The 19290-nt window shown below is 39.5% G+C and overlaps 1 protein-coding gene across 12 annotated transcripts in view; it reads right to left on the reverse strand.

Annotated features, from left to right (window-relative positions):
• Positions 1-19290, reverse strand: part of LOC140351322 (ankyrin-3-like) — a 65540-nt gene that overhangs the window by 29810 nt on the left and 16440 nt on the right. For 6 of the 12 annotated variants that reach the window (XM_072437116.1, XM_072437121.1, XM_072437115.1 and 3 more), the window contains exons 2-22: positions 13084-13185; positions 12882-12980; positions 11942-12040; positions 11519-11617; positions 10536-10721; positions 8331-8429; positions 7748-7846; positions 7574-7672; positions 6722-6919; positions 6353-6451; positions 6088-6186; positions 5875-5973; positions 5605-5802; positions 4405-4503; positions 3797-3895; positions 2428-2625; positions 2209-2307; positions 1606-1704; positions 1410-1508; positions 1223-1318; positions 688-763 (exon numbers count right to left, since the gene is read on the reverse strand). In XM_072437116.1, coding sequence (XP_072293217.1) covers positions 688-763; positions 1223-1318; positions 1410-1508; positions 1606-1704; positions 2209-2307; positions 2428-2625; positions 3797-3895; positions 4405-4503; positions 5605-5802; positions 5875-5973; positions 6088-6186; positions 6353-6451; positions 6722-6919; positions 7574-7672; positions 7748-7846; positions 8331-8429; positions 10536-10721; positions 11519-11617; positions 11942-12040; positions 12882-12980; positions 13084-13185 — 2440 coding nt within the window. Of the gene's footprint in view, positions 1-687; positions 764-1222; positions 1319-1409; positions 1509-1605; positions 1705-2208; positions 2308-2427; positions 2626-3796; positions 3896-4404; positions 4504-5604; positions 5803-5874; positions 5974-6087; positions 6187-6352; positions 6452-6721; positions 6920-7573; positions 7673-7747; positions 7847-8330; positions 8430-10535; positions 10722-11518; positions 11618-11941; positions 12041-12881; positions 12981-13083; positions 13186-18326; positions 18498-18832; positions 18963-19290 lie in introns of those variants that run through there. The other 6 variants (XM_072437122.1, XM_072437117.1, XM_072437111.1 and 3 more) reach the window with 4 other exon arrangements.

Consider the following 19290-nt stretch of genomic DNA (forward strand, 5'->3'; position numbering starts at 1 on the left):
CCAAAGCTGAGCTTGTAGTGGACTAAATTATCAATTATCAACTTGACTTTATTTGAAATCTTTTCAAAACTATTTGTTAAGCTTTACAACATTAATTTTGACAGAGACATAAAAAAAAAGTTGCAGAACATTTTTTAAGAATAAACCAAGAATCATTTGAGCACCAGAAATGAAGAAACACATTAAGATAATTTAATATCACAATTAAAGGAAGGAAGGAAAGGTTTCGCAGGTCTTTCCTTCCTGCTGCTGTCAGACTTTATAACAAACACTGTTTGTCCTGAACATTCGCAATACTGACCTAACCATGTGCAATTCTGTCATATGTGCAATTACTGTGAAATTCATGTGCAATCTATGTGCTGTCGTGACACATATTCATGTGCAATTACTGTCGTGATCACATGCAATGGTATTTATTTATTTATTTATTTTTATCTTTATTATTTTTCCCCTCCATCCCTTGTTGGGTAATGGGAGGTTTTGTCTATGGGAGTTTTTGTTTATAGGAGATCTTCTACTGAAAGTGTTTTTCAAACTTCCTATAAGTGATCTGTTCTTTTCTTCTGTATCTACCTCTGTATCTACCTGCGTTGCATCAATGAAATTTCCCCATGTGGGACAATAAAGGAATATCTTATCTTAAAATATGTAGAACATGCATGCACCGGCATTACGTTTTCATACCTTCATCATCAGACATGTCCAGGAATTCATTCATTGTTTCTGGAACATTAATTTTATGTTTTTCTGATGCAACCTGCTGGCAAAAGAAAAATTAGATTAGATTAAATCTACGTAAAAATGTAAACCAAAACAAACAAATACAATTTAGTTGAGTAGATTCACAAAAAACACTAGAGCCCGAGCAAGCAGCTGCCGAATGTTTAATCCAGAGCGTATACAACAGCCGGCTTATGTAGGATAAATAATAGAAGAGTCGCACCAAGGTGTATGGAAATGACCTTGATCTTTTAGCCACATCACCGTGGAGAATGACATTATTGAGTAATAGACTTTGCTGCTGCTGATGCAGTGTTTTCTCTTTGTTGACTCTGTCTTTATTCAATGTCTTCTTAGTCACAAATTCACCCTTTGATACTTTTTATTCACAAGCACAGATCAGGTCATGTAAAGGTCAATCATTTACTCGAATACAATAAACATTTCAAACTTTTAGATGTGTTAGTTATTATTATTTTGTTGATCATATAATTCTCACCACTGCGTTCAAGTTTTCATCAGTAGCAGGCCGCAAAGAGTCCACCACTGAGATGTAGCCGAGACGACGGGCGATAGACAAGGCAGTGTTCCCGTTCTGACCAAAGACAAACACAACACAAAGAGTCATATGAGACTGAAGCTTGGGTGAGCGAGCGAATGTGCTGTAATTGTGTTTATGCACTGACCAGGGTGAGCTCATTGGCCGAGGCTCCGTGCTGAAGCAGCAGGTTGACGATATGTGTGTGGCCCTGTTGAGCGGCTTGGTGGAGAGGCGTGTACCCAGTCTGCAAAAAACAAAACAGGCAAAGTTCGAGACACAGAACTCATATGGTCTCATAAATAGTGCTATCAATTGCATGGGTAGGTAACATGTTTCTCTACCTTTGTTTTGCCGTTAATTCTTGCTTGATGGTGCAAAAGGAAGCTTGCCATCTTTGAGTTGCCATAATGACAAGCCACGTGCAATGGAGTGTAGCCCGTCTGAGAGAAAAAATGAGAAAACAGACGAATGACATAAAGAAAAGAAAAATACATTTCTTTCATTACACATACATACAATTTGTTTATTGTAGACATAGTCAGGTGTTACAGGTGTCTAACAACAACTTTATAAGTCAAAGTACATGATTCCACTTGATGTGTTAGAGCTGTAGATAGTGAGTGAATCTGCTGTGAACTGTTCAGTACATTCTGATACACAGGCCAGGCAGAACCTTGTGATACACCACTTTCTTTTACCACAGGCTCCACTCCATCAAACCATGATGAAGTCATATGTGTTTAAGCTAAGCTCTGAGATGCTCACCTTCAGTTTTCACTGCAGTTTTTATCCAAATAGAAATGGATGTAACTAAAAGACTTGCACTTTCTGACTCAAATAACATTTAGTATTTTGGTATTGTTTTAAAATAGTACCTTTTGGTACAATGTAATAGAAGTGTGTTCCAAAAGGTTTCCATAACGTAGGTACTCTTTGTCTATTACCTTTGTGGGGGTGTTTATATCAGCCCCATGGTTGAGAAGGACTTCTGCAACATTAACTTTATCTTCCTGAGCTGCTAAATGTAGAGGTGTAAGTCCGTTCTGAGAAATAGAGAAATAGTTTTAATGATTAAGCTTCAGTTATTGGTTGAGAACAGATATACAAACTAATGATTACACATCAAATCATGAAGTTACATTAGTAACTAGAGTGAATCTCACCTTATTGCACACATTGACATTAGTGTTCTTGGCCAGCAGTAATGACACGAGGTCGACGCTGCCCTCCTGAGCTGCCAGGTGAATGGGACTAATGCCCTGTCGTGTCACTGCGTTTGTGTCCGCCCCATACTCCAGCAGTGTGGTCCCAATGTCCATTTGGTTCTTTTTGGCAGCTATATGCAGAGGCGTGTAGCCATTCTGGTGTAGACAGGAAAGAGGAGCATTTAGACACTGAATGGACACATGATGGACAAATCTCAAAGTCATAATTATGGTTTTGTTCTCATCATGATTTACCTTTTTTAATGGAGAGGAGGCATATAGTAAGTTAAATCATTATATGTGCAATATTGTTACATGCCTTTACACTGTAATTTTATGTAACAGACTGTTCTTTCCCTATTTTGGGACAATAACATTTTTCAGTAACGCTTTATTTTACCTATCTTCATCATATCAAGTATAATGCATGTATAAATATAACGTAACATTTAATTCCATTTAACCCGATCCCTCAAACCCCTAACTAGAACCTTACAGCCTGTTTTTCTAATTTAATCTTAAATCATTGCAAACAGAAAAGTTGAACTGACATTGATCATTGATACTCTATGTATACAAAACACATCATATTCTTACTAACATATGTGGGAAAAAGCCTTTACATTCACAGTAGGGAAAAACCTAAGTAGTCATCGAAGATGGATCTCATTCCAAAGCATCCTAAATTAGCCCAAGCATACCAACCTTAGCACCCAGGCAAATGTAATAAAAGTATAGAGAGAGAGTGAAAAAGAAAGCAGTGACTAATGACTAGTGCAGTGGGACAGGTCCTGACAAATGAAAGAGGGAGTGAGAAATAAATAAGAGAGAGAAAGAGATTAGAAGATTAGCAGACAGCAGTAGAAAGTGTCAAGTGAAGATAAATGAGGGGTGTATGTCTCTCCCTCCTGGATGTTTAGTTTGTCTAGAGAACTGTGCAGCTAAAAACAAAACTGTACACTGGAAGTCCCTGATTCCTATCGGGTGTTTTCCCATGCCTTGCTGAGCATGTATAACATTAAGATTTTTTTTTTAAAGTATGAAAGAATTTAAAACATGTATAAGTATTGTGATTTTTGACCAGTTGACAACAGACAATCTACCGTACATGACATGCGAATAAAAAACGAAAAGGTTTGGACTTGCAGTTGAGCTGTGGACATCATACACAATCATATTGTTTGTTGGCAGGAAGTGTTGGACACACAAAATCAAAAAAATAGAGTAAACCAACACTAAACCTGGAACTAAAACTGGACAAATCCAGGACTAGAGCAGGACCAAAACAGACTCTCCAGTGATTCTTAGTATGTTTGAGTGCCGATACCTTGGCAGCAGAGTGAGGGGAAGCTCCCTGGTCCAGCAGGAGCAGTGCCACTCTCTGATTATCGTAGTGAGCGGCCACATGCAGCGGCGTTAGACCGCTCTAAAACACCAGCCCAAATGGACACAAACAAAGACACGAGCATGCAGCACTAGGTTAGAATAATACTGAACAAAACACACAGATGTTAAATGCATTAAGAGAATAGTATCAAAAGTAAAAACACCAAAAATTAGAGAATGAAGGAGACTGACGACACATAAGAGCTCCAGAACAAAAAATGCATGCTAAGATGGTGTAAAGTAAACAAAACAGAGTAAATGGCTAAATACATATTTAGACACAAACGCTCATATTGCCGTATTGTAGCCTCCCAAATTGTAAGCTTGAATTCCAAGTCAAAATCCCACTAGAACCAAATGTACTAAAATATCTGAATGGTTTATACAATTATCCAATACAACAACTAAACATGTACTCTCAACCAGCGCTGCATTTCCTGATAATTCCCTGAATATAATGCAAGATAACATGAAAATGTATGTCTAAACAAAACATTCCTTAACATGTATTTCTCCCCAACATCCACTTTCCAAAAAAGCCAAACACACCTTTCCAGCGGCATCAGGGGCAGCTTTTTTTTGCAGGAGCAGACTGGCCACTTCCATCTTTCCATATTTTGCTGCTACGTGCAAGGGACTGAACCCTTTCTGTGTAAAAGGGATACAAATTGTCACAAACAATACAACACAATATTAGATAAAAAAGATTAAATGTTAAAATCTACAGGAATGTATGAAAGAAAAGTACAGAGATTTCTGTCTATGTTTACAAATCTGAATTAAACGCATCACTGTAAGTTGCTAAAATGCTGTAATTTTTTTTCCTGCAACTGCATCAGAAAATATGCTGAGGTCTATCCATTCCACCGTATCTAAAATTATTGTTTTGTAACGTGATCGTGTTAATCTTGGCTTCCTTCCTGTGCGTGAGATATTTTAAGACATTACGTCATTTTTTCCAGGAGAATGTGGGACTTTCACAGATTCCACGCTCTCAAACATTTGACCTCATTTGAAACAGTAACATAGTTCAAACTCATTTAGCATACACATTTATATTGTTAATTTGAAAGAGAATGTTGGCAAGACATATTTTTATCGACAAATTGGGTAATATATAGATTCTTATTCCCTAGCCATCGAAATGACTTAATTTCCTTGAACGCAGGTGGTGTCCCCAAAGATGCTCCATGTTCAGAGATGGAGTGAGTGAGGAGAGAAAGAGTAGGAAAGAGAGAAAACGTGCTCAGTGGGGTTTACACTTTACTAATTTGTCCCACTGAACGAGGTCAACGTCAAGGACAGCCTCAAGCAACAAAGCACACCATTCCCAAGCAACCACATCTGATTTATTTAGAAAGCCATCCACCCAATAGTCCATCTTTCCATTTGTCCTTCATCTGTGAAACTAGATAAATGTGAATCCTCTTCAGCCAGAGACTAAATCTGTGAGCATTTACCGTGAAGTAAAAACTGCCCAGAAACACCATTATCATTATCACAAGGGGGGAAAATAGCTATTTTACTATTTTTAGCATGTGTATAACCACATCTAAAGAAAGCAAAGATTTATCAGTGTGTGGAATGTATGATATACTCAATTATTCCATACAAAACTTGATTTTTTAAAGAAATATTAGTGCCCCCTGGTGGATATGTTTGATAACACAATCTGTGAAATAACGTCTCTATTGAAGCACTAAAAACTAAAACAGAGCCACACTTTCTCATTCACATTCTCAGACGGACCTTCGTGGAGGAGGACAGTGACGCTCCGTTCTCCAGCAGCATGACTGCCACATCCTGGTGTCCTTCGCGGGAAGCCAGGTGAAGTGGGGTGTAGCCTGAGGTGGTGGCAGCATTGGCAGAGGCGCCGCACAGGAGCAGCTGCTGGACTATTTCCACTTTCCCTAGCCGGCTGGACATGTGCAACGCGGTCTGGTCATCCTGCATAACAGAAATCCATTTGTATGCGTTCATATTATTTCTTCTGTTAAGGCCAGAGTCTGTCGAACTGACCTTGGACTTGGTTTCCACTTTTGCACCATTTTTGAGCAAGTACCGCACCACATCTGCTTGGCCTGCCCTTGCCGCCATGTGGAGAGCTGTTTCACCTCTCTGGAAGACATAAAAGATGCTTTCTTATATATTAACATAAACTAAATATGTTGCAATTCTAACAATTAAACAGGAGGTTTGAAACTGTTAATTGAAATACTGTAATTTACTCACTACATTGGTGGTGTTTGGGGATGCTCCATGGTGTGTTAGTGAATTGACGATGTTCTCATGGCCCATGAAGGCAGCCACATGGATTGGCGTGAGGCCAGACTGAGGATAAAACATAATTAATGCAAAATTGGTTATCAAAATATCACATCTCATAACTGTAAAGAGTGTAAAATTATATGTTTTTAGTTAACACAGATTGTTACTTCTAAATGCTAGATTTGTAGGTGAAAAGTGATGGGAAAAGGGTGTATTTTGCAGCATGTACCTCTGTGACAGCTTGTATTGAAGCCCCATGTTTAAGTAACAGCTCCATCACTCTGACTCTGTTCTTCTTGCAGGCGATGTGTAGTGGCGTGAAGCCATTCTGTACAGAAGCACAGAAAATCAATGAGAAACAACAGAATGTGCGTTCTGACTTGCATTTATACCTCACTTCATGCAATCATTAATAACAATTAATTTACAGCACAGTAATAACGTGATGAAATTAACTTTTTTTTTTAAGTATAAAGCCTGTAAATTACATGTATTTTCTTTCATCTCTATTACTTTGCTGTTCAATTAAGTTTAACCCTATCATTTCTTCTAATGACATAGAGAACATAGAGAACATAGAGAACACAAAAGCCCTCACCAGAGCCTTGGCATTTGGGTTAGCCTTCTTGTCCACAAGAAGCTTGGCCACCTTGTAGTGTCCGCAGTGCGCAGCCACATGTAGAGCTGTCAGGTAGTCGTTGGTCACATCGTCCACCGGAACGTTGTGCTGCAACAAGAGCTGGACGCAGTTGAGGTGGTCCCCCTGAGTAGCCATGTGAAGAGGCGACAGGCCGTTCTGCGGAGAGAGATGTGCAGAAAGAAAGGAAGAAAAACAGAGGGACAGAGCGAGACCAGAGAGAGACCGGGACACACCAGACGCACACATAGACAGATGGACAAAAACACAGACACAGGAGTTAGAGGGGGACAACTGCCTGCACAGAAAGGACTGTGAAGTAAGTTGTGGAGGTTGTAGAAGCATTGTTATAACGAGGTCATTACAACAATGTCTATTTGGTTACACTGGTCGTCCTGCGCGGTCAAACTGAAGAGCTAGGGCGCGGAGACAGGCTGTTCTGGAGAGGTCGCACACACATGATCAAAAGCCACAAAACTGAAGCCATAGAATAAAACTTTGGGACTGTTAAGTGTGACATTGTGGATCCAACAGCTCCATAGACATAGATAACAGAAATAGGGACATGTTTGAACCTCCTGATAATTTAAAACAAATAAATCATGCTAAATATCATGAATATGTGTATATTTGTAATGCTTATGCTTCGATTAAGGAGGAATACTATTGAAGTAGTGATATGACATCATCACTAAACAGTCCCTGTAGGTCTGCAAAAGTGTATTTGACATGTTTATGAATGATGTAAACTGTTTCCTAATAATAGCTAGTTGCAGATGTTGCAATAATCACAAAACTGATTCCAGAAGCTACCTTGGTCTTGGACATGAAGGGAGCTCCTCTATCGAGTAGTATTTCTACCACCTGCGCATGACCACTTCGTGCCCCACAGTGAAGCGGTGTCAGACCATCCTACAAAAAATGAAAAGCAGACTTACAGGACATCTACTATTTTTGATGTTACAAAATAAAAATGCAATGACCAACCTTGGTTTTTGCATCCATTTTGGAGCCTCTGTCCAGTAGCAGCTTTACCATGTTACTATTACCCCGTTTTGACGCCACATGAAGCGGTGTAATGTTGTTCTACACACAGAAAATATAGTCAACCAAAATATTACAAGTGAACAACCATTAAGTAATGAAGTTATTGGAACCAGTTGTTTTAGTGAGCAGAGTGTGCCCATTTGTGAGTAAAATGTAAACCGTGAACAGCTTCAGTCAGTGTAATGCCAAACCTGTAATCAGTGTCAAAGCTCAGCACAATTACAGACTCTGTTGATTGTGTTGTCCTGATGTCAACCACACACGGCATGCCCCACAATTTACTAGCAAATTAACATAAAACTTACATCATTGATTAATATGTTATTGCTTAGCTATTGTAAGTCCAGATTGAGACGTGTAATCAAAGTGGTACATTATGGTAGAAAACAATAGGAAGTTAAGACTACAACGTTTCTTGTAGTCTGTCCTAATATTATGTTTAAAGCAGCACACATGGTGAAATACATCTTGCTAAATTCATGTAATTACCCCTCCCAATCAGCAGAGGGCAGAAAATACTCACTCTTGCCATAAAGTCCACAGCAGCCCCTCTATTCAATAGAAGTGTAGCCACATTGATGTTCCCATAGTGAGCAGCGATGTGTAGAGGAGTGAAGCCACTCTGCAAAGACCAAGCAGGCACATCACATATACAAATCTGCATGTAAAGTTTCTCGGTTGAATCCCAATGGTCACTGGCTTTATTCAAACTAGTTATGATCACATCCAATTCGAAACTACAACAGAGTCACATGGCATTGTCACTAAAGAAACAAGGTATAAGCATCACACATGGGCCCAGAGTAGATAGTGTGCACCACTAAAACCTCCTGTCATGTAATGTCAGTGTGGCACACTTAGTATTACACCAGCACGCAAGTAACTATGTCATACATACCAAGATGAAGTAACATAGAGTGGCCATGTGATTACTTATTACGTATTAAGCTATGTTTGTGTTTGGGTATATCTAATTAACATGTGTAAAACATAAGACTGGCTTAGAACTAGGGATGTCACAATATCAAAGTTTAGTGCTGCGATTATTGTGAGAAAAAAAAAACACCATTTAACGATTATTCGCGATTATTGAGACCAAACAACGGTGAAATCTTTAATGTTCTTTCATTCCTGAGGTGATGTTACATGTTACTTTTCCTCAAATTTGTGACCAGTTTTATGAAATTCTGAATGGCAAAATAAAGATAGATATGACAAAAACAACCAGATATAATAAGTTATTATAAATTATTTAAATTTAAGTCTATTTTTGGATGATGAATTGAAAGAAAATACTTAATTTTGCTTCTAACGATTATTATATATTCACTACTCACGATTATATTGTGACCCAAATAATCGCAATTATCGATTAACATAATCATCTTGACATCCCTACAACACCAATCTGCTTGACATAATAAAAGGATTTAACAAACTTTGTTTCCAGTCAAAAAACATTTAATAAATCCTAAAGAAGGCAGTAAAAAAACGCTGTGCCATATTTTTTCCACAGTTAATAATTCCATGCTTCCATATGTTTAAATAATCTCATTAGAACTCATCCCAAATGTACTGGCAATAACTCCTTGGTCTTGATATATTTTTCTGTCGTGCAATAATTATTTTATTTCATTGCATGACATGCAGTCCCAAAGCACTATTTGTCACCTCATCATGCCCCTTATGAGAACATTTCAGATGACGGCCTGAAAAATGTTGAGATGCCTTAAAAGCATGTAGGAAGCTTGTCAGTGTGGCCCATGCAAAATGCTTGAGTTGTAAAGATTCATGATTTGATAAACAAATACTCACTCTTCTGAACTGCGCCTGACTGTTATGAGAGGACAAAGTTTTCTATTGCTTCATGGTAAATTGTTGCCATGCACCTGATGGACAAACAATTGCTCTTTATAGAATGATAACCACATCCCATGCTCACACTGGTTATCATGATTTTAGTTTCATGGAAACAGTGTTTTCAAAAACCTACAAAGTTTTTGTCCAAAGATCTCATTTGTCTTCATTAAAATAAACAAACAGATAAATAATAGGACAGCTTAAGTTTTGAAAACCATGAAACCATTCAATCAAGGAAACCTTGATACCCAAGTCTCTGTACAAGTCCTAGGAACACATGTGTCTAGCCTGACTTTATCTAGAGTTATCTACATAATACATTAATGAAGCAATGAATGGGAATAAAACAATGCTAAGGGAGATACACAGGAGGGAAAGGGGCTGCAGAAAGAGCACTAAACTATTTTATTATTTCTGATGAACTGCAATGAGACGTTTATGTGAAGTAGAGGTATACCTCTGTTGCTCTATTCACCATCATCTACAGAGTCAGCCAAAAGGAGAGCAGAAAATGGGTAATTAGAGGGAAAAAATAAATATTAATGCCTCCCAAACAGGGAATGGGGAGCAGAGCGTGGAAGGAGCTGGGTATAACATGGTTGTAATTATATGTTTACATACATGTAAATCATCTGTCCTTTTTAGTGTGTTTTTCTTTATATAGACATAACTTCAATAACATGTTCACTAATAGTGGGATGGAATAGAAAGCATATAGATAAAAGAAAAAGCACATCAATATTATAGCATTATTAATAAAGAAATTGTAAAAGTAAAGTAAAAGCAGAATAAAACCACAAAATTAAGTGTCAGCAATTGTAAAACACAGGATTTACGGGATAATAAATGAAAGAGAAATATCTTTCACCTTGGATTCCACGTCTGCGTTGTGGTCGTTCTGCAGGAGCAGGGCCGCGGCCTTGGTGTCGTCCTTGCGGGCGGCGATGTGCAGGGCAGGCAGACGCACCTTGCCCTTTGTATCGTTCTCCAGAAGCAAGGAGACTACCTGGTCATGGCCCTGCTGAAGGGCCACCGCCAGAGGGGTAAAGCCGTCCTGCAAGGAGGGACACAAGCACCAAGTATGAAAATATTAGTAATAACATTTATCCATTACACCGTTGGGACAGGCTTGTAACTTGCATGGTTTCTAAGTGTATTCTATGTGGACAACAATATCTCAGTGCCTTGTTGTGGCAACTGAAACATGGTGCTTCCTGAGTCCACTTTAAAATACAGCGATGAGCAGAATGGCAGAATGATAAAAACAGCTTTCTCATACTTACATTTGTTCTTAAGTACATGTCAGTCACAATGCATGTATATGCAATTGCAGGTGTATTTCTGCTTACATTCTCTAAATATGTGAGAAGGTGCTCTGTGTACTATACAAGAAATGTTCTAAAAAGCTGCACCTTAAGGAGTCGCACGGGAAGCAGTTTTATGTTTGTATTTTGCCTTTTCACACACGTTTATATGTGTGTTGATGTAGTGTGTATGTGTTCCACAGGCTGAGCAACGTAAATCAGAGGCGTGATGGCAGCAGCGGCAGCCGCGGCAGGAGCCATGGAAAGGAGCAGACCTCATCAGTGACCCACTCAAGGTCACTTCACCATCATACATTAGCAATCAATGGAGCTGTGCCTAGTCCCTCACAGAGAGATGAAAGGGGAGGGGCTGGGTGCAGAGTGTGAGACAGAGGTTAGGATGTAGACAAATTCACACACAACACAAAGAGAGGAGCAGATGAAGGTGGTTAGTACAACAGCTGTAAGGACTTACATGATTCTGACACACAAATGTACAAAGACACGTGATGCTATGATACATGTACACACAAGCTGCTTACTCTACCTCAGTGGCAATACTCTGACTGGCACCGTTTTCCAAAAGGTATCGGACGACTTCCAGGTGATTCTCCTGGGCTGCCATGTAGAGTGGGGTGAAGCCATTCTAAAAAAAAAAACAGACCAGGAATGTGTTGGTGACATTTCTAATACCACTTTGACCAAGAAAATATTAAGATAAAGATTACAAGATCCTTGCTCTTTGCCATCTTTGAAGCAGTGTATATTCTATCAAAGGAAACAATAAATCTGGCACCATTATCAGATAGAGTTTAAGTGCAGCTGTTTCATTTATGAGCCAAAGGCCTATTTGGATTGATGCCAGAGGCTAAACAACAGGATCTATTCAAACTTAAATAACATAATGTTGTGTTTCTCCTACGAAGAAGCTTTTCCTAAATGGTTCACCAGTGTGAGAGAGCTATCTTACCTGAGACTGTGCATTGACATTGGCTCCATTGGTGACAAGCTCTTTGACAACTTCCGCTTGTCCAGCCAGCGATGCTATATGCAGAGCAGTGTTTCCTTTCTGGATTACACGGAACAACCAAAGGCATGTGAGTTCAAATCCTTTGCACCTGTCAGATACATTCTACTGTGCACTCTTGGCTAAGTATGTGCCCCCCCTAAAGTCATTGTTGTGGGCGGCTGTTAGCTGTTTGTGGGGCCAAAGTGTGTCGTGTGTGTCCCCATAACGTTAAGCCTTCTCTGGAAGAATACTATGAAACTACAAACATTTAAAACCTATCATAATTATTGAGAAAGGCTATCAATTGTGGTGTTAAAGAAATCATGCATTATGAATGGTAATAAAAGTACTAAATTGCCTTTTTAGACATATAACTAATGCCTCAATTTGACCCGAGGGCTTTTAAGTGAAAAAGAAAGACTATAACGAACTAAACACAATTCATTAAACCAAAAATGTAGCATATGGTGAAGCGTTAAACATATGCAAAATAGTGAAAAAGAGCACAGACACAGAATTCCCAAGATCTCTCACTAATCCCTGAACCTCCTCAGGGTCAAAACACCAGCTTTAATTGGGTACATTTTCTCCTTCCTCCTGAATGTTGTATCATACGCCTGTTTATGCATAGTTCATGTATGTAGCCTATGGTACAGAAGCTGCACAGGAGGTCTAACTAGTCAAAAAAAAAAAAACTTGAGGGCATGACGTTTTTTTGTAGATAACGAAGCAACATTATTTCAAAGCATCACATTGCTTCCATTTTATAATTCAAACCATTGTTGTTCTTTGTTTTACACAATTTGAACCCAGATATTTCTCTTTTTGGCATGAATATAAACTTAAGCAAATCTTTTAAATTGCTCTCACTGTGAAGGAACTGCATTAGACCTGGCCTTACCTTAGTGGCTGCATCCACAGAGGCACCAAGCTTCAGCAGCTCAGCAACAACCTCCACGTGCCCCTCTTTGGAGGCCAGATGAAGAGCGTTCAAACCATTCTGACAAAAGCACAATGCAGTTAGGATCACTGCCGCAGCCACAAAGTAAGGCTTTATACCTTTTAGTGTCTTAAAACAGCAACTGCATCAACTCATGTTTTACCTGATTGCAAATGTTGATCTCAACCCCAGTCTTGAGGTAGTCAAGGACTTTTTCAAGGTTTCCAGCCCGGGCAGCTCGCAGGTAACTGGCATTACTGTCAGACTGGAGAGAAAAGAAAGAGGAGTCACGTTAAACTTACCACAACCCAAAGCGTTCGAATGTGAATGTACCAGGTAGAACTCTGTCATAGTTCCTCAAAAAGAGCATCTTAATCCATGTCAAAACAAGCTTAATCCCCAAAACACTTTCCGTAAAACAACAATGAGAATAAATCCATTGCCAAAGCATTCCAGATCTCGCATAGAATTCCAGATTAGTTCAAATTAAGGATTTTGTCATTTCCAAAAGTCAGGGTGGTCAGTGTGAGAGCCCACGCAGCTACTAGCAACCTCTCCTCCTCTGTAGTAACCAGGCACTTAAGAGCATGTGTCGCCGTGGCAAAGGTAGCCAGCATCCGCCACACGGATTCGCTGTGCTTTTTTTCCTCAACAGAAAGAAGCAATGCACACCAAAATAAAAACGATGAGGCAAGCATGTTTTTTTTTATAATAAATGTCATGTGCATGTGAGGTAGAGAGAGGGAGGAGAGAGAGGAGGCGGAGCTATGGGAAGGAGGGATGAGAGGAGGTAGCAGAAAGCCATTTGAACATACAGAGGGGAATTTTAGGTCAGAGAACTCTGTTTTTGACATAAACGGACAGACCGCCAACTCTGCACATTTTGTTTTCCATGTTTGCTGTTGCGTCGCATCAAAAACACTTGCAGAAGTGCAGAAGAAGCTGTCATTTGCTGCCTTTCTAATGCAGGACCAAAATAATACATTGTCCTAAATCATCAAACGCTAAGCAGGCTAAATTTAGATCAACACGCTGTAGATGTGTGAGTGCTCATCCAGTCGTCCCTTTGCCCCTGCTGTGCTTTCCATAAATAACTGTGACGTAAAAAGAAACTCAAGGTTTGTGACCTGAAGTGAGAGTGAAACAAAAGCACATAACTCTGATTTGAGCATCTTTGGACTGGCTTCAAGTTAGAGAATTTATTTTAAGATTATGTGGTTTGTTTTTAAAAGCTTCGAATGGACTGCCCCGACAGTACATCTCTGACCTCCACATGTACATACCTGCACGCGCTTTGAGGCCCGAGGGACAGCTCCAGATCTGAACGGCCCCCACAGTGGAGAGTTTGAGGTCTCGTCTTAAAACCTCCTTTTGTTCTTGTGTGGTTCCCTGTTTTTTTTTTTTATTTTACTTTATTCTTGCTATTTACTGAGCTGAAAGTGAGCTCCTATTATACCTTTTTTGATGTTATGTGTCTGTGTGGCTGCAACTGCCTTTTGTAAATGTGCTATATAAATAAATTGGATTTGGAACAAAATACAGTCTACCTTTGAAAGTTTGTATGAAACCAAAGTGCTGTTTAGGGAATTGATGGCACCACATGAACTGGAGATGAGGAAGTAGTATTATTTATAAATAACAATTAGGTTGGCAAATGCAATTGCTCTTCATCAGCACAACTTGCATGGACTTTTTGTGCAGATTTATAACTCAGCGGTTTTATTTTTACAAGCCGATTGCAATTTATTTAGTATGAATACACCCATACAAACGGTTTTCTTTTTTGCATTCACAGTCGAAGTATAAAAGGTCCCTACACCAGTTTGCCTGTTTGCAGTTTGCTTCTCACATTACCACTGTCTGCTGCAGTAAGTCTATTTATCACAATTCATGGCATCAATTTGATTTGTGGGCCTGGCAGAGATCTGGCACACTGATATTCTATACTAAATCGCATGGCGTTGGGTCACTAGAGCTGAAGTCGACTAAAGAAATGTCGATTAATGATTTGCCCTTTACAGCGAGTAATCCACTAAAAGGGGGCTGGGCTTCTGTTAGAAAGAGCTCTCAAAACCATTAAGTATCTCTATAATCTGATCTCTTTATGTCTATGATGTCACCATGATCCAAACAGCACTGACAGACCAGAAGCTCACAGGAATACATAATAACAACTTCACATACAGAACACAGAACCTTTGTCTAGTTACAAAAAAAATAACAAAATATGGCAAAGTATAAGATTCTCGACACGTTTTTAAGTTGACAAATTCCTTTGTAAATAAGAGTTGTGCCACATTCAACAACATCCAGCCACAAACACCATCACTCAAGCATCATGTTTGGTTATACTGTAACATAAGAGTAATAATATGCAAAACAGCAGAATTTCTGTGCATTCACAGTGAAGGATTGTTCTTCCAGAAGAACATTTTCAGTTAAGACATTTTTTGTGAAGGTCTTCAGTACAAATTTGTTTGTAAGAACGCTTCATGAATGAGGCTCATCAGATTCTAATCTTCCTTTCCTGGGATAAGGGGATAATTTTATACAATAATAAAAACCCACATCTATCAAATATTTTGCAAAACATACTTTTCAAAATTTCAGTTTTGCTTCATAGTAGGTTTGATCCCTGGAACGGATGGGTTGAGTTTTTTGTCACTGTAAAAACATGTCAGGTCTATCCCATAGTGGTGGTGTAGGAGCTCGGGGCTAACCCTTCAACTGACGCAATTTGGATACATTTATTCAAATATAATACATTTCTTGGTAAAAGTTTAAAATCATCTTTAGACCATCTTTGTAGAGGCAGTAAAAAACACAACTGAGCTTCACATTTTTACTGTCTTTTTATTGCGTGTGATTACTGTCGTGATCACACGCAATGGTATTTATGTATTTATTTATTTATTTGTCTATGGGAGTTTTTATTTATAGGAGATCTTCTACTGAAAGTGTTTTTCAGACTTCCTATAAGTGATCTGTTCTTCTGTATCTACCTCTGTATCTTCCTGCGTTGCACCAATGAAATTTCCCCATGTGGGACAATAAAGGATTATCTTATCTTATCTTATTTTTGCATCATCAAAGCCCTTTTTAAATTTTGAGTACTACTTTTAGACCTGTATGTTACTATTACAAAATCGTACAACCTCCATGTGACCATGTGGGCCGGGCTGGTGCACAAACCTCTACAGTGTGTCACATAAGTGGCATGTGCCCTCTCTCTGCCCCATGCTTTGGTGGCATACTGACGAGTGCTCACATCTCCTGGCTCTGATCTTTGTTACCAAATACTTGCCCTTTCCAGTCCTACATTTGGCATTTCACACAGAAAGTCAGGCCAAACATAAACAAAAATGGAGTTGATTTAAGATTCATCATTTTAAAACATCTTAAGCCATGTGTTTAATATTAATTCTTACCAAGCATAAGTGCCAACAGATTAGGTTAAGTCTTCAGCAAGTCACCCGCCATGGCTGCTAGTTTATCCCTTAATGCCTGCAGTGAAAACAGTGACCAACATGGCCCTCTCTCTACCACAGACCCATCTCTAACCACAGTTCTTCAGGTTGGTGTGAATGGCGCATTACATGGGACATGGCGGGAGATTATAGTAAGAGAAATATCATTACACCCACGCACAGCAGAGGTTCAAAGAAAATGGGACCATTAAAGACTAGGTTAAGCTTTAATCTAGCTCTACATTGAAATGATGAGGATGAGGAGGAACAAGGTCCAGAGAAAGGAATGTGACACATAAAGCTACTAAAGCCGGGAATTATTGCATAATTCCCAATTATATCTCCATAAAAGTTAGAATGTAGTTGATATTCAGGCTGGTAGCTGGTATCAGTATGCACAGTTCAAATTAAAATGCCACAGGCTATAGCAGCTATCTTCAGAAGCAACATGGAACACTATTATAGGCTGTTACAATACATCAAATAATGGCATAAGTTCACTTCAAAAGGCTGCTTCATGAATTCAGTCAATAAGATAGAAAGAATGGTCAGCTAGATTCACAACAAATTGACAGACGAATATTTGTTGCCAGATGCTCACCACAGGCAACTAAGATTTACTAATAGGTCAACACATGTCTTTAGGTGGTAGGAAGGAGTCATGGTAACCGAGCAGACATGTAGACACAGTACTTGGATGGATGTACATGCTAATTGATGTACAAAATAGCAAATCTATGTACTTGAGTCTGTTAGTGTTTATTTATTTAAAGCCAAACCTATTCACAAGTGTACGCGTATGTCATCTCAAGGGAAAAACGGATTAACAATGGCAGCAGGGATGTGTATGGCATCGGTGCAGCATTGATCGTGACTTTAACAAATTGTGCAGTAAGCTGTATTCAGAGTCTAGACAAACACAGCCATAGTAGTAGTTGATGCCAGCGCTTTGCCTTTCTGGGGCAATGTCTGAGTGGAAGTGGGAGTGACCCCGCTTGTATTGTCTAACTTTATATCTTAACAACACAAAACATGTGGCTTTTACAAAGCAAGAGCTAGCCATGGCATCCAACTGTGTCAAACACATTCAGGAGAAAAACACTCCTTTCTCATTTATGCTTAGGCCTGGATTCCACATGAACTGATTTAATAGCCATATTCCACAGTAAACATAGAAGAGAATCACATCTTGAGCACATCTTGTAGGTATATGAATGATCAATGTGAGTTACTTTTCAGAGCACACGTGACATATAATATTGGTATTGATTATAAACGTTAAGGAGGGATGAGCGATATACTGGCGCTAATATCGGTATCAATGATATTGGAGGTTATCAGGTAATTTTCCAATACATCAACAACATTTTCTTATTTCTTTCCTTCTTTCTTTTGTAATTCAAATAGAAGAACAATAAAGCTGAAGAGGTGCTGAATGTTTACACGATCATCATAATACATAAAATACATGTTGTTATACTTAAATATACTGGTAACTACGTCTTAACTTCAATTTGTGGGCCTTGCCATTGATTGAAAAATTTGTATATCAATACAAGCAAATATCAGTTATCAGCCCCACAACAAGAGAAATATTGGAAACCTGTACTGACATAAGTAAATACATTTAAAAAGAAAATTGTCAACCTGCTTTTAAATCAAGTTATGACAAACTAACCAGCTGCTTGAGATACCTTGCCAGCCACACATTATACATTATACCAGCCACATAAGTTGCAATGCAATCATCTGTGCCCTGCTTGAGCCTGCTGCACAGTCCATTACACAATACAAACATGCATGGTTTAAACCCTGGCTGCTGCAGAGGACCAGTTAGCTGCATGACCATAACACTGTGCCACAACAGACATTTAACAGCACTCAGCAACACAACCCCTGATAAATGTAGCTCATAACAACTGCTATTAGCCATACTCACTTGCACTGCTCCATCTTCTACTGCCATGTCTCCTCAAACCACTCACTCCCACTGTCTCCCCAGCATAAGGGATAAAACCTGATCTCCATTCAGTCAGCCCGTTAGCTTATTTCCTCTTAGCTCTCCATCCTACTCCAGCTAAAGGTAACATCAGATCATATGGCAAAAGAAAATATCAAAGTGAGTAATGCTGTCCCTATAGGTGGCGGAGTGAACCACTTCCTTCCGCTGTAGTATCGAGTTGGTATAAGAAAAACGGGGCAATAGAGAAGGAGGGAAAGGTCCCCGCGGTGTGGTGATTCAAACAAAAGCAGATCGCCTCTCTTGTCTTTCACGCCGTGGAGAGGACACACACCAAATCCGCCCCGCGCTCTCTCCCCTCCCTGCCCCAGAGCTTGAGCTGTTTTATGTGTCAACAAGAGGAGTAAATCCCCACCGCGCTGTGCAGAAGCTGGTCCCGGCTGCCCCAGAAAGCATCTATAGGAATAAAATGATGCTGCACTCACCATAACAGAAGAGACATCGGGCAGTGTCTCCCTGTCTCCCTCCTTCTTTTTCCTCTTCAACTTCATTTACACTAAAAGGGGCTGGAGCCAGTGCAAGTGCAACAGTGATTTTCCCCCCTGAAGCACATACTAGCCCATGTCAACGCCCACCCTGTCTCCCACCCACTCATTCTCGCTGGTTGCCTCCGCTTTATTGTCATCCTGCTTATCAGCCCTTTTTTCCAAAACAAAGCTCGGTGTGAGGGGTGGAAAGCATGTGGACATACCTGCCGGCATAGAATCAGCCGGGGCAATCTCAGTGTAGCCAAAATAAAATACACAGGGCATCCCTTTCAATTAATGGGGGCAGTTGGACATAGGATTAGGGGCTTTTCTCTTTTGTATTGGGGACACCCTCTGTTTTCTCAGCAGCACCCCGAAGCATGGGACCCTCACCCCCTCATACCACCCAACTAATC

The sequence above is a fragment of the Eucyclogobius newberryi genome, unplaced genomic scaffold, assembly GCF_026437365.1.
Source record: "Eucyclogobius newberryi isolate DKJ021-1_F unplaced genomic scaffold, fEucNew1.0.hap1 SCAF_8, whole genome shotgun sequence".
In the NCBI taxonomy this organism is placed as follows: domain Eukaryota; kingdom Metazoa; phylum Chordata; class Actinopteri; order Gobiiformes; family Gobiidae; genus Eucyclogobius; species Eucyclogobius newberryi.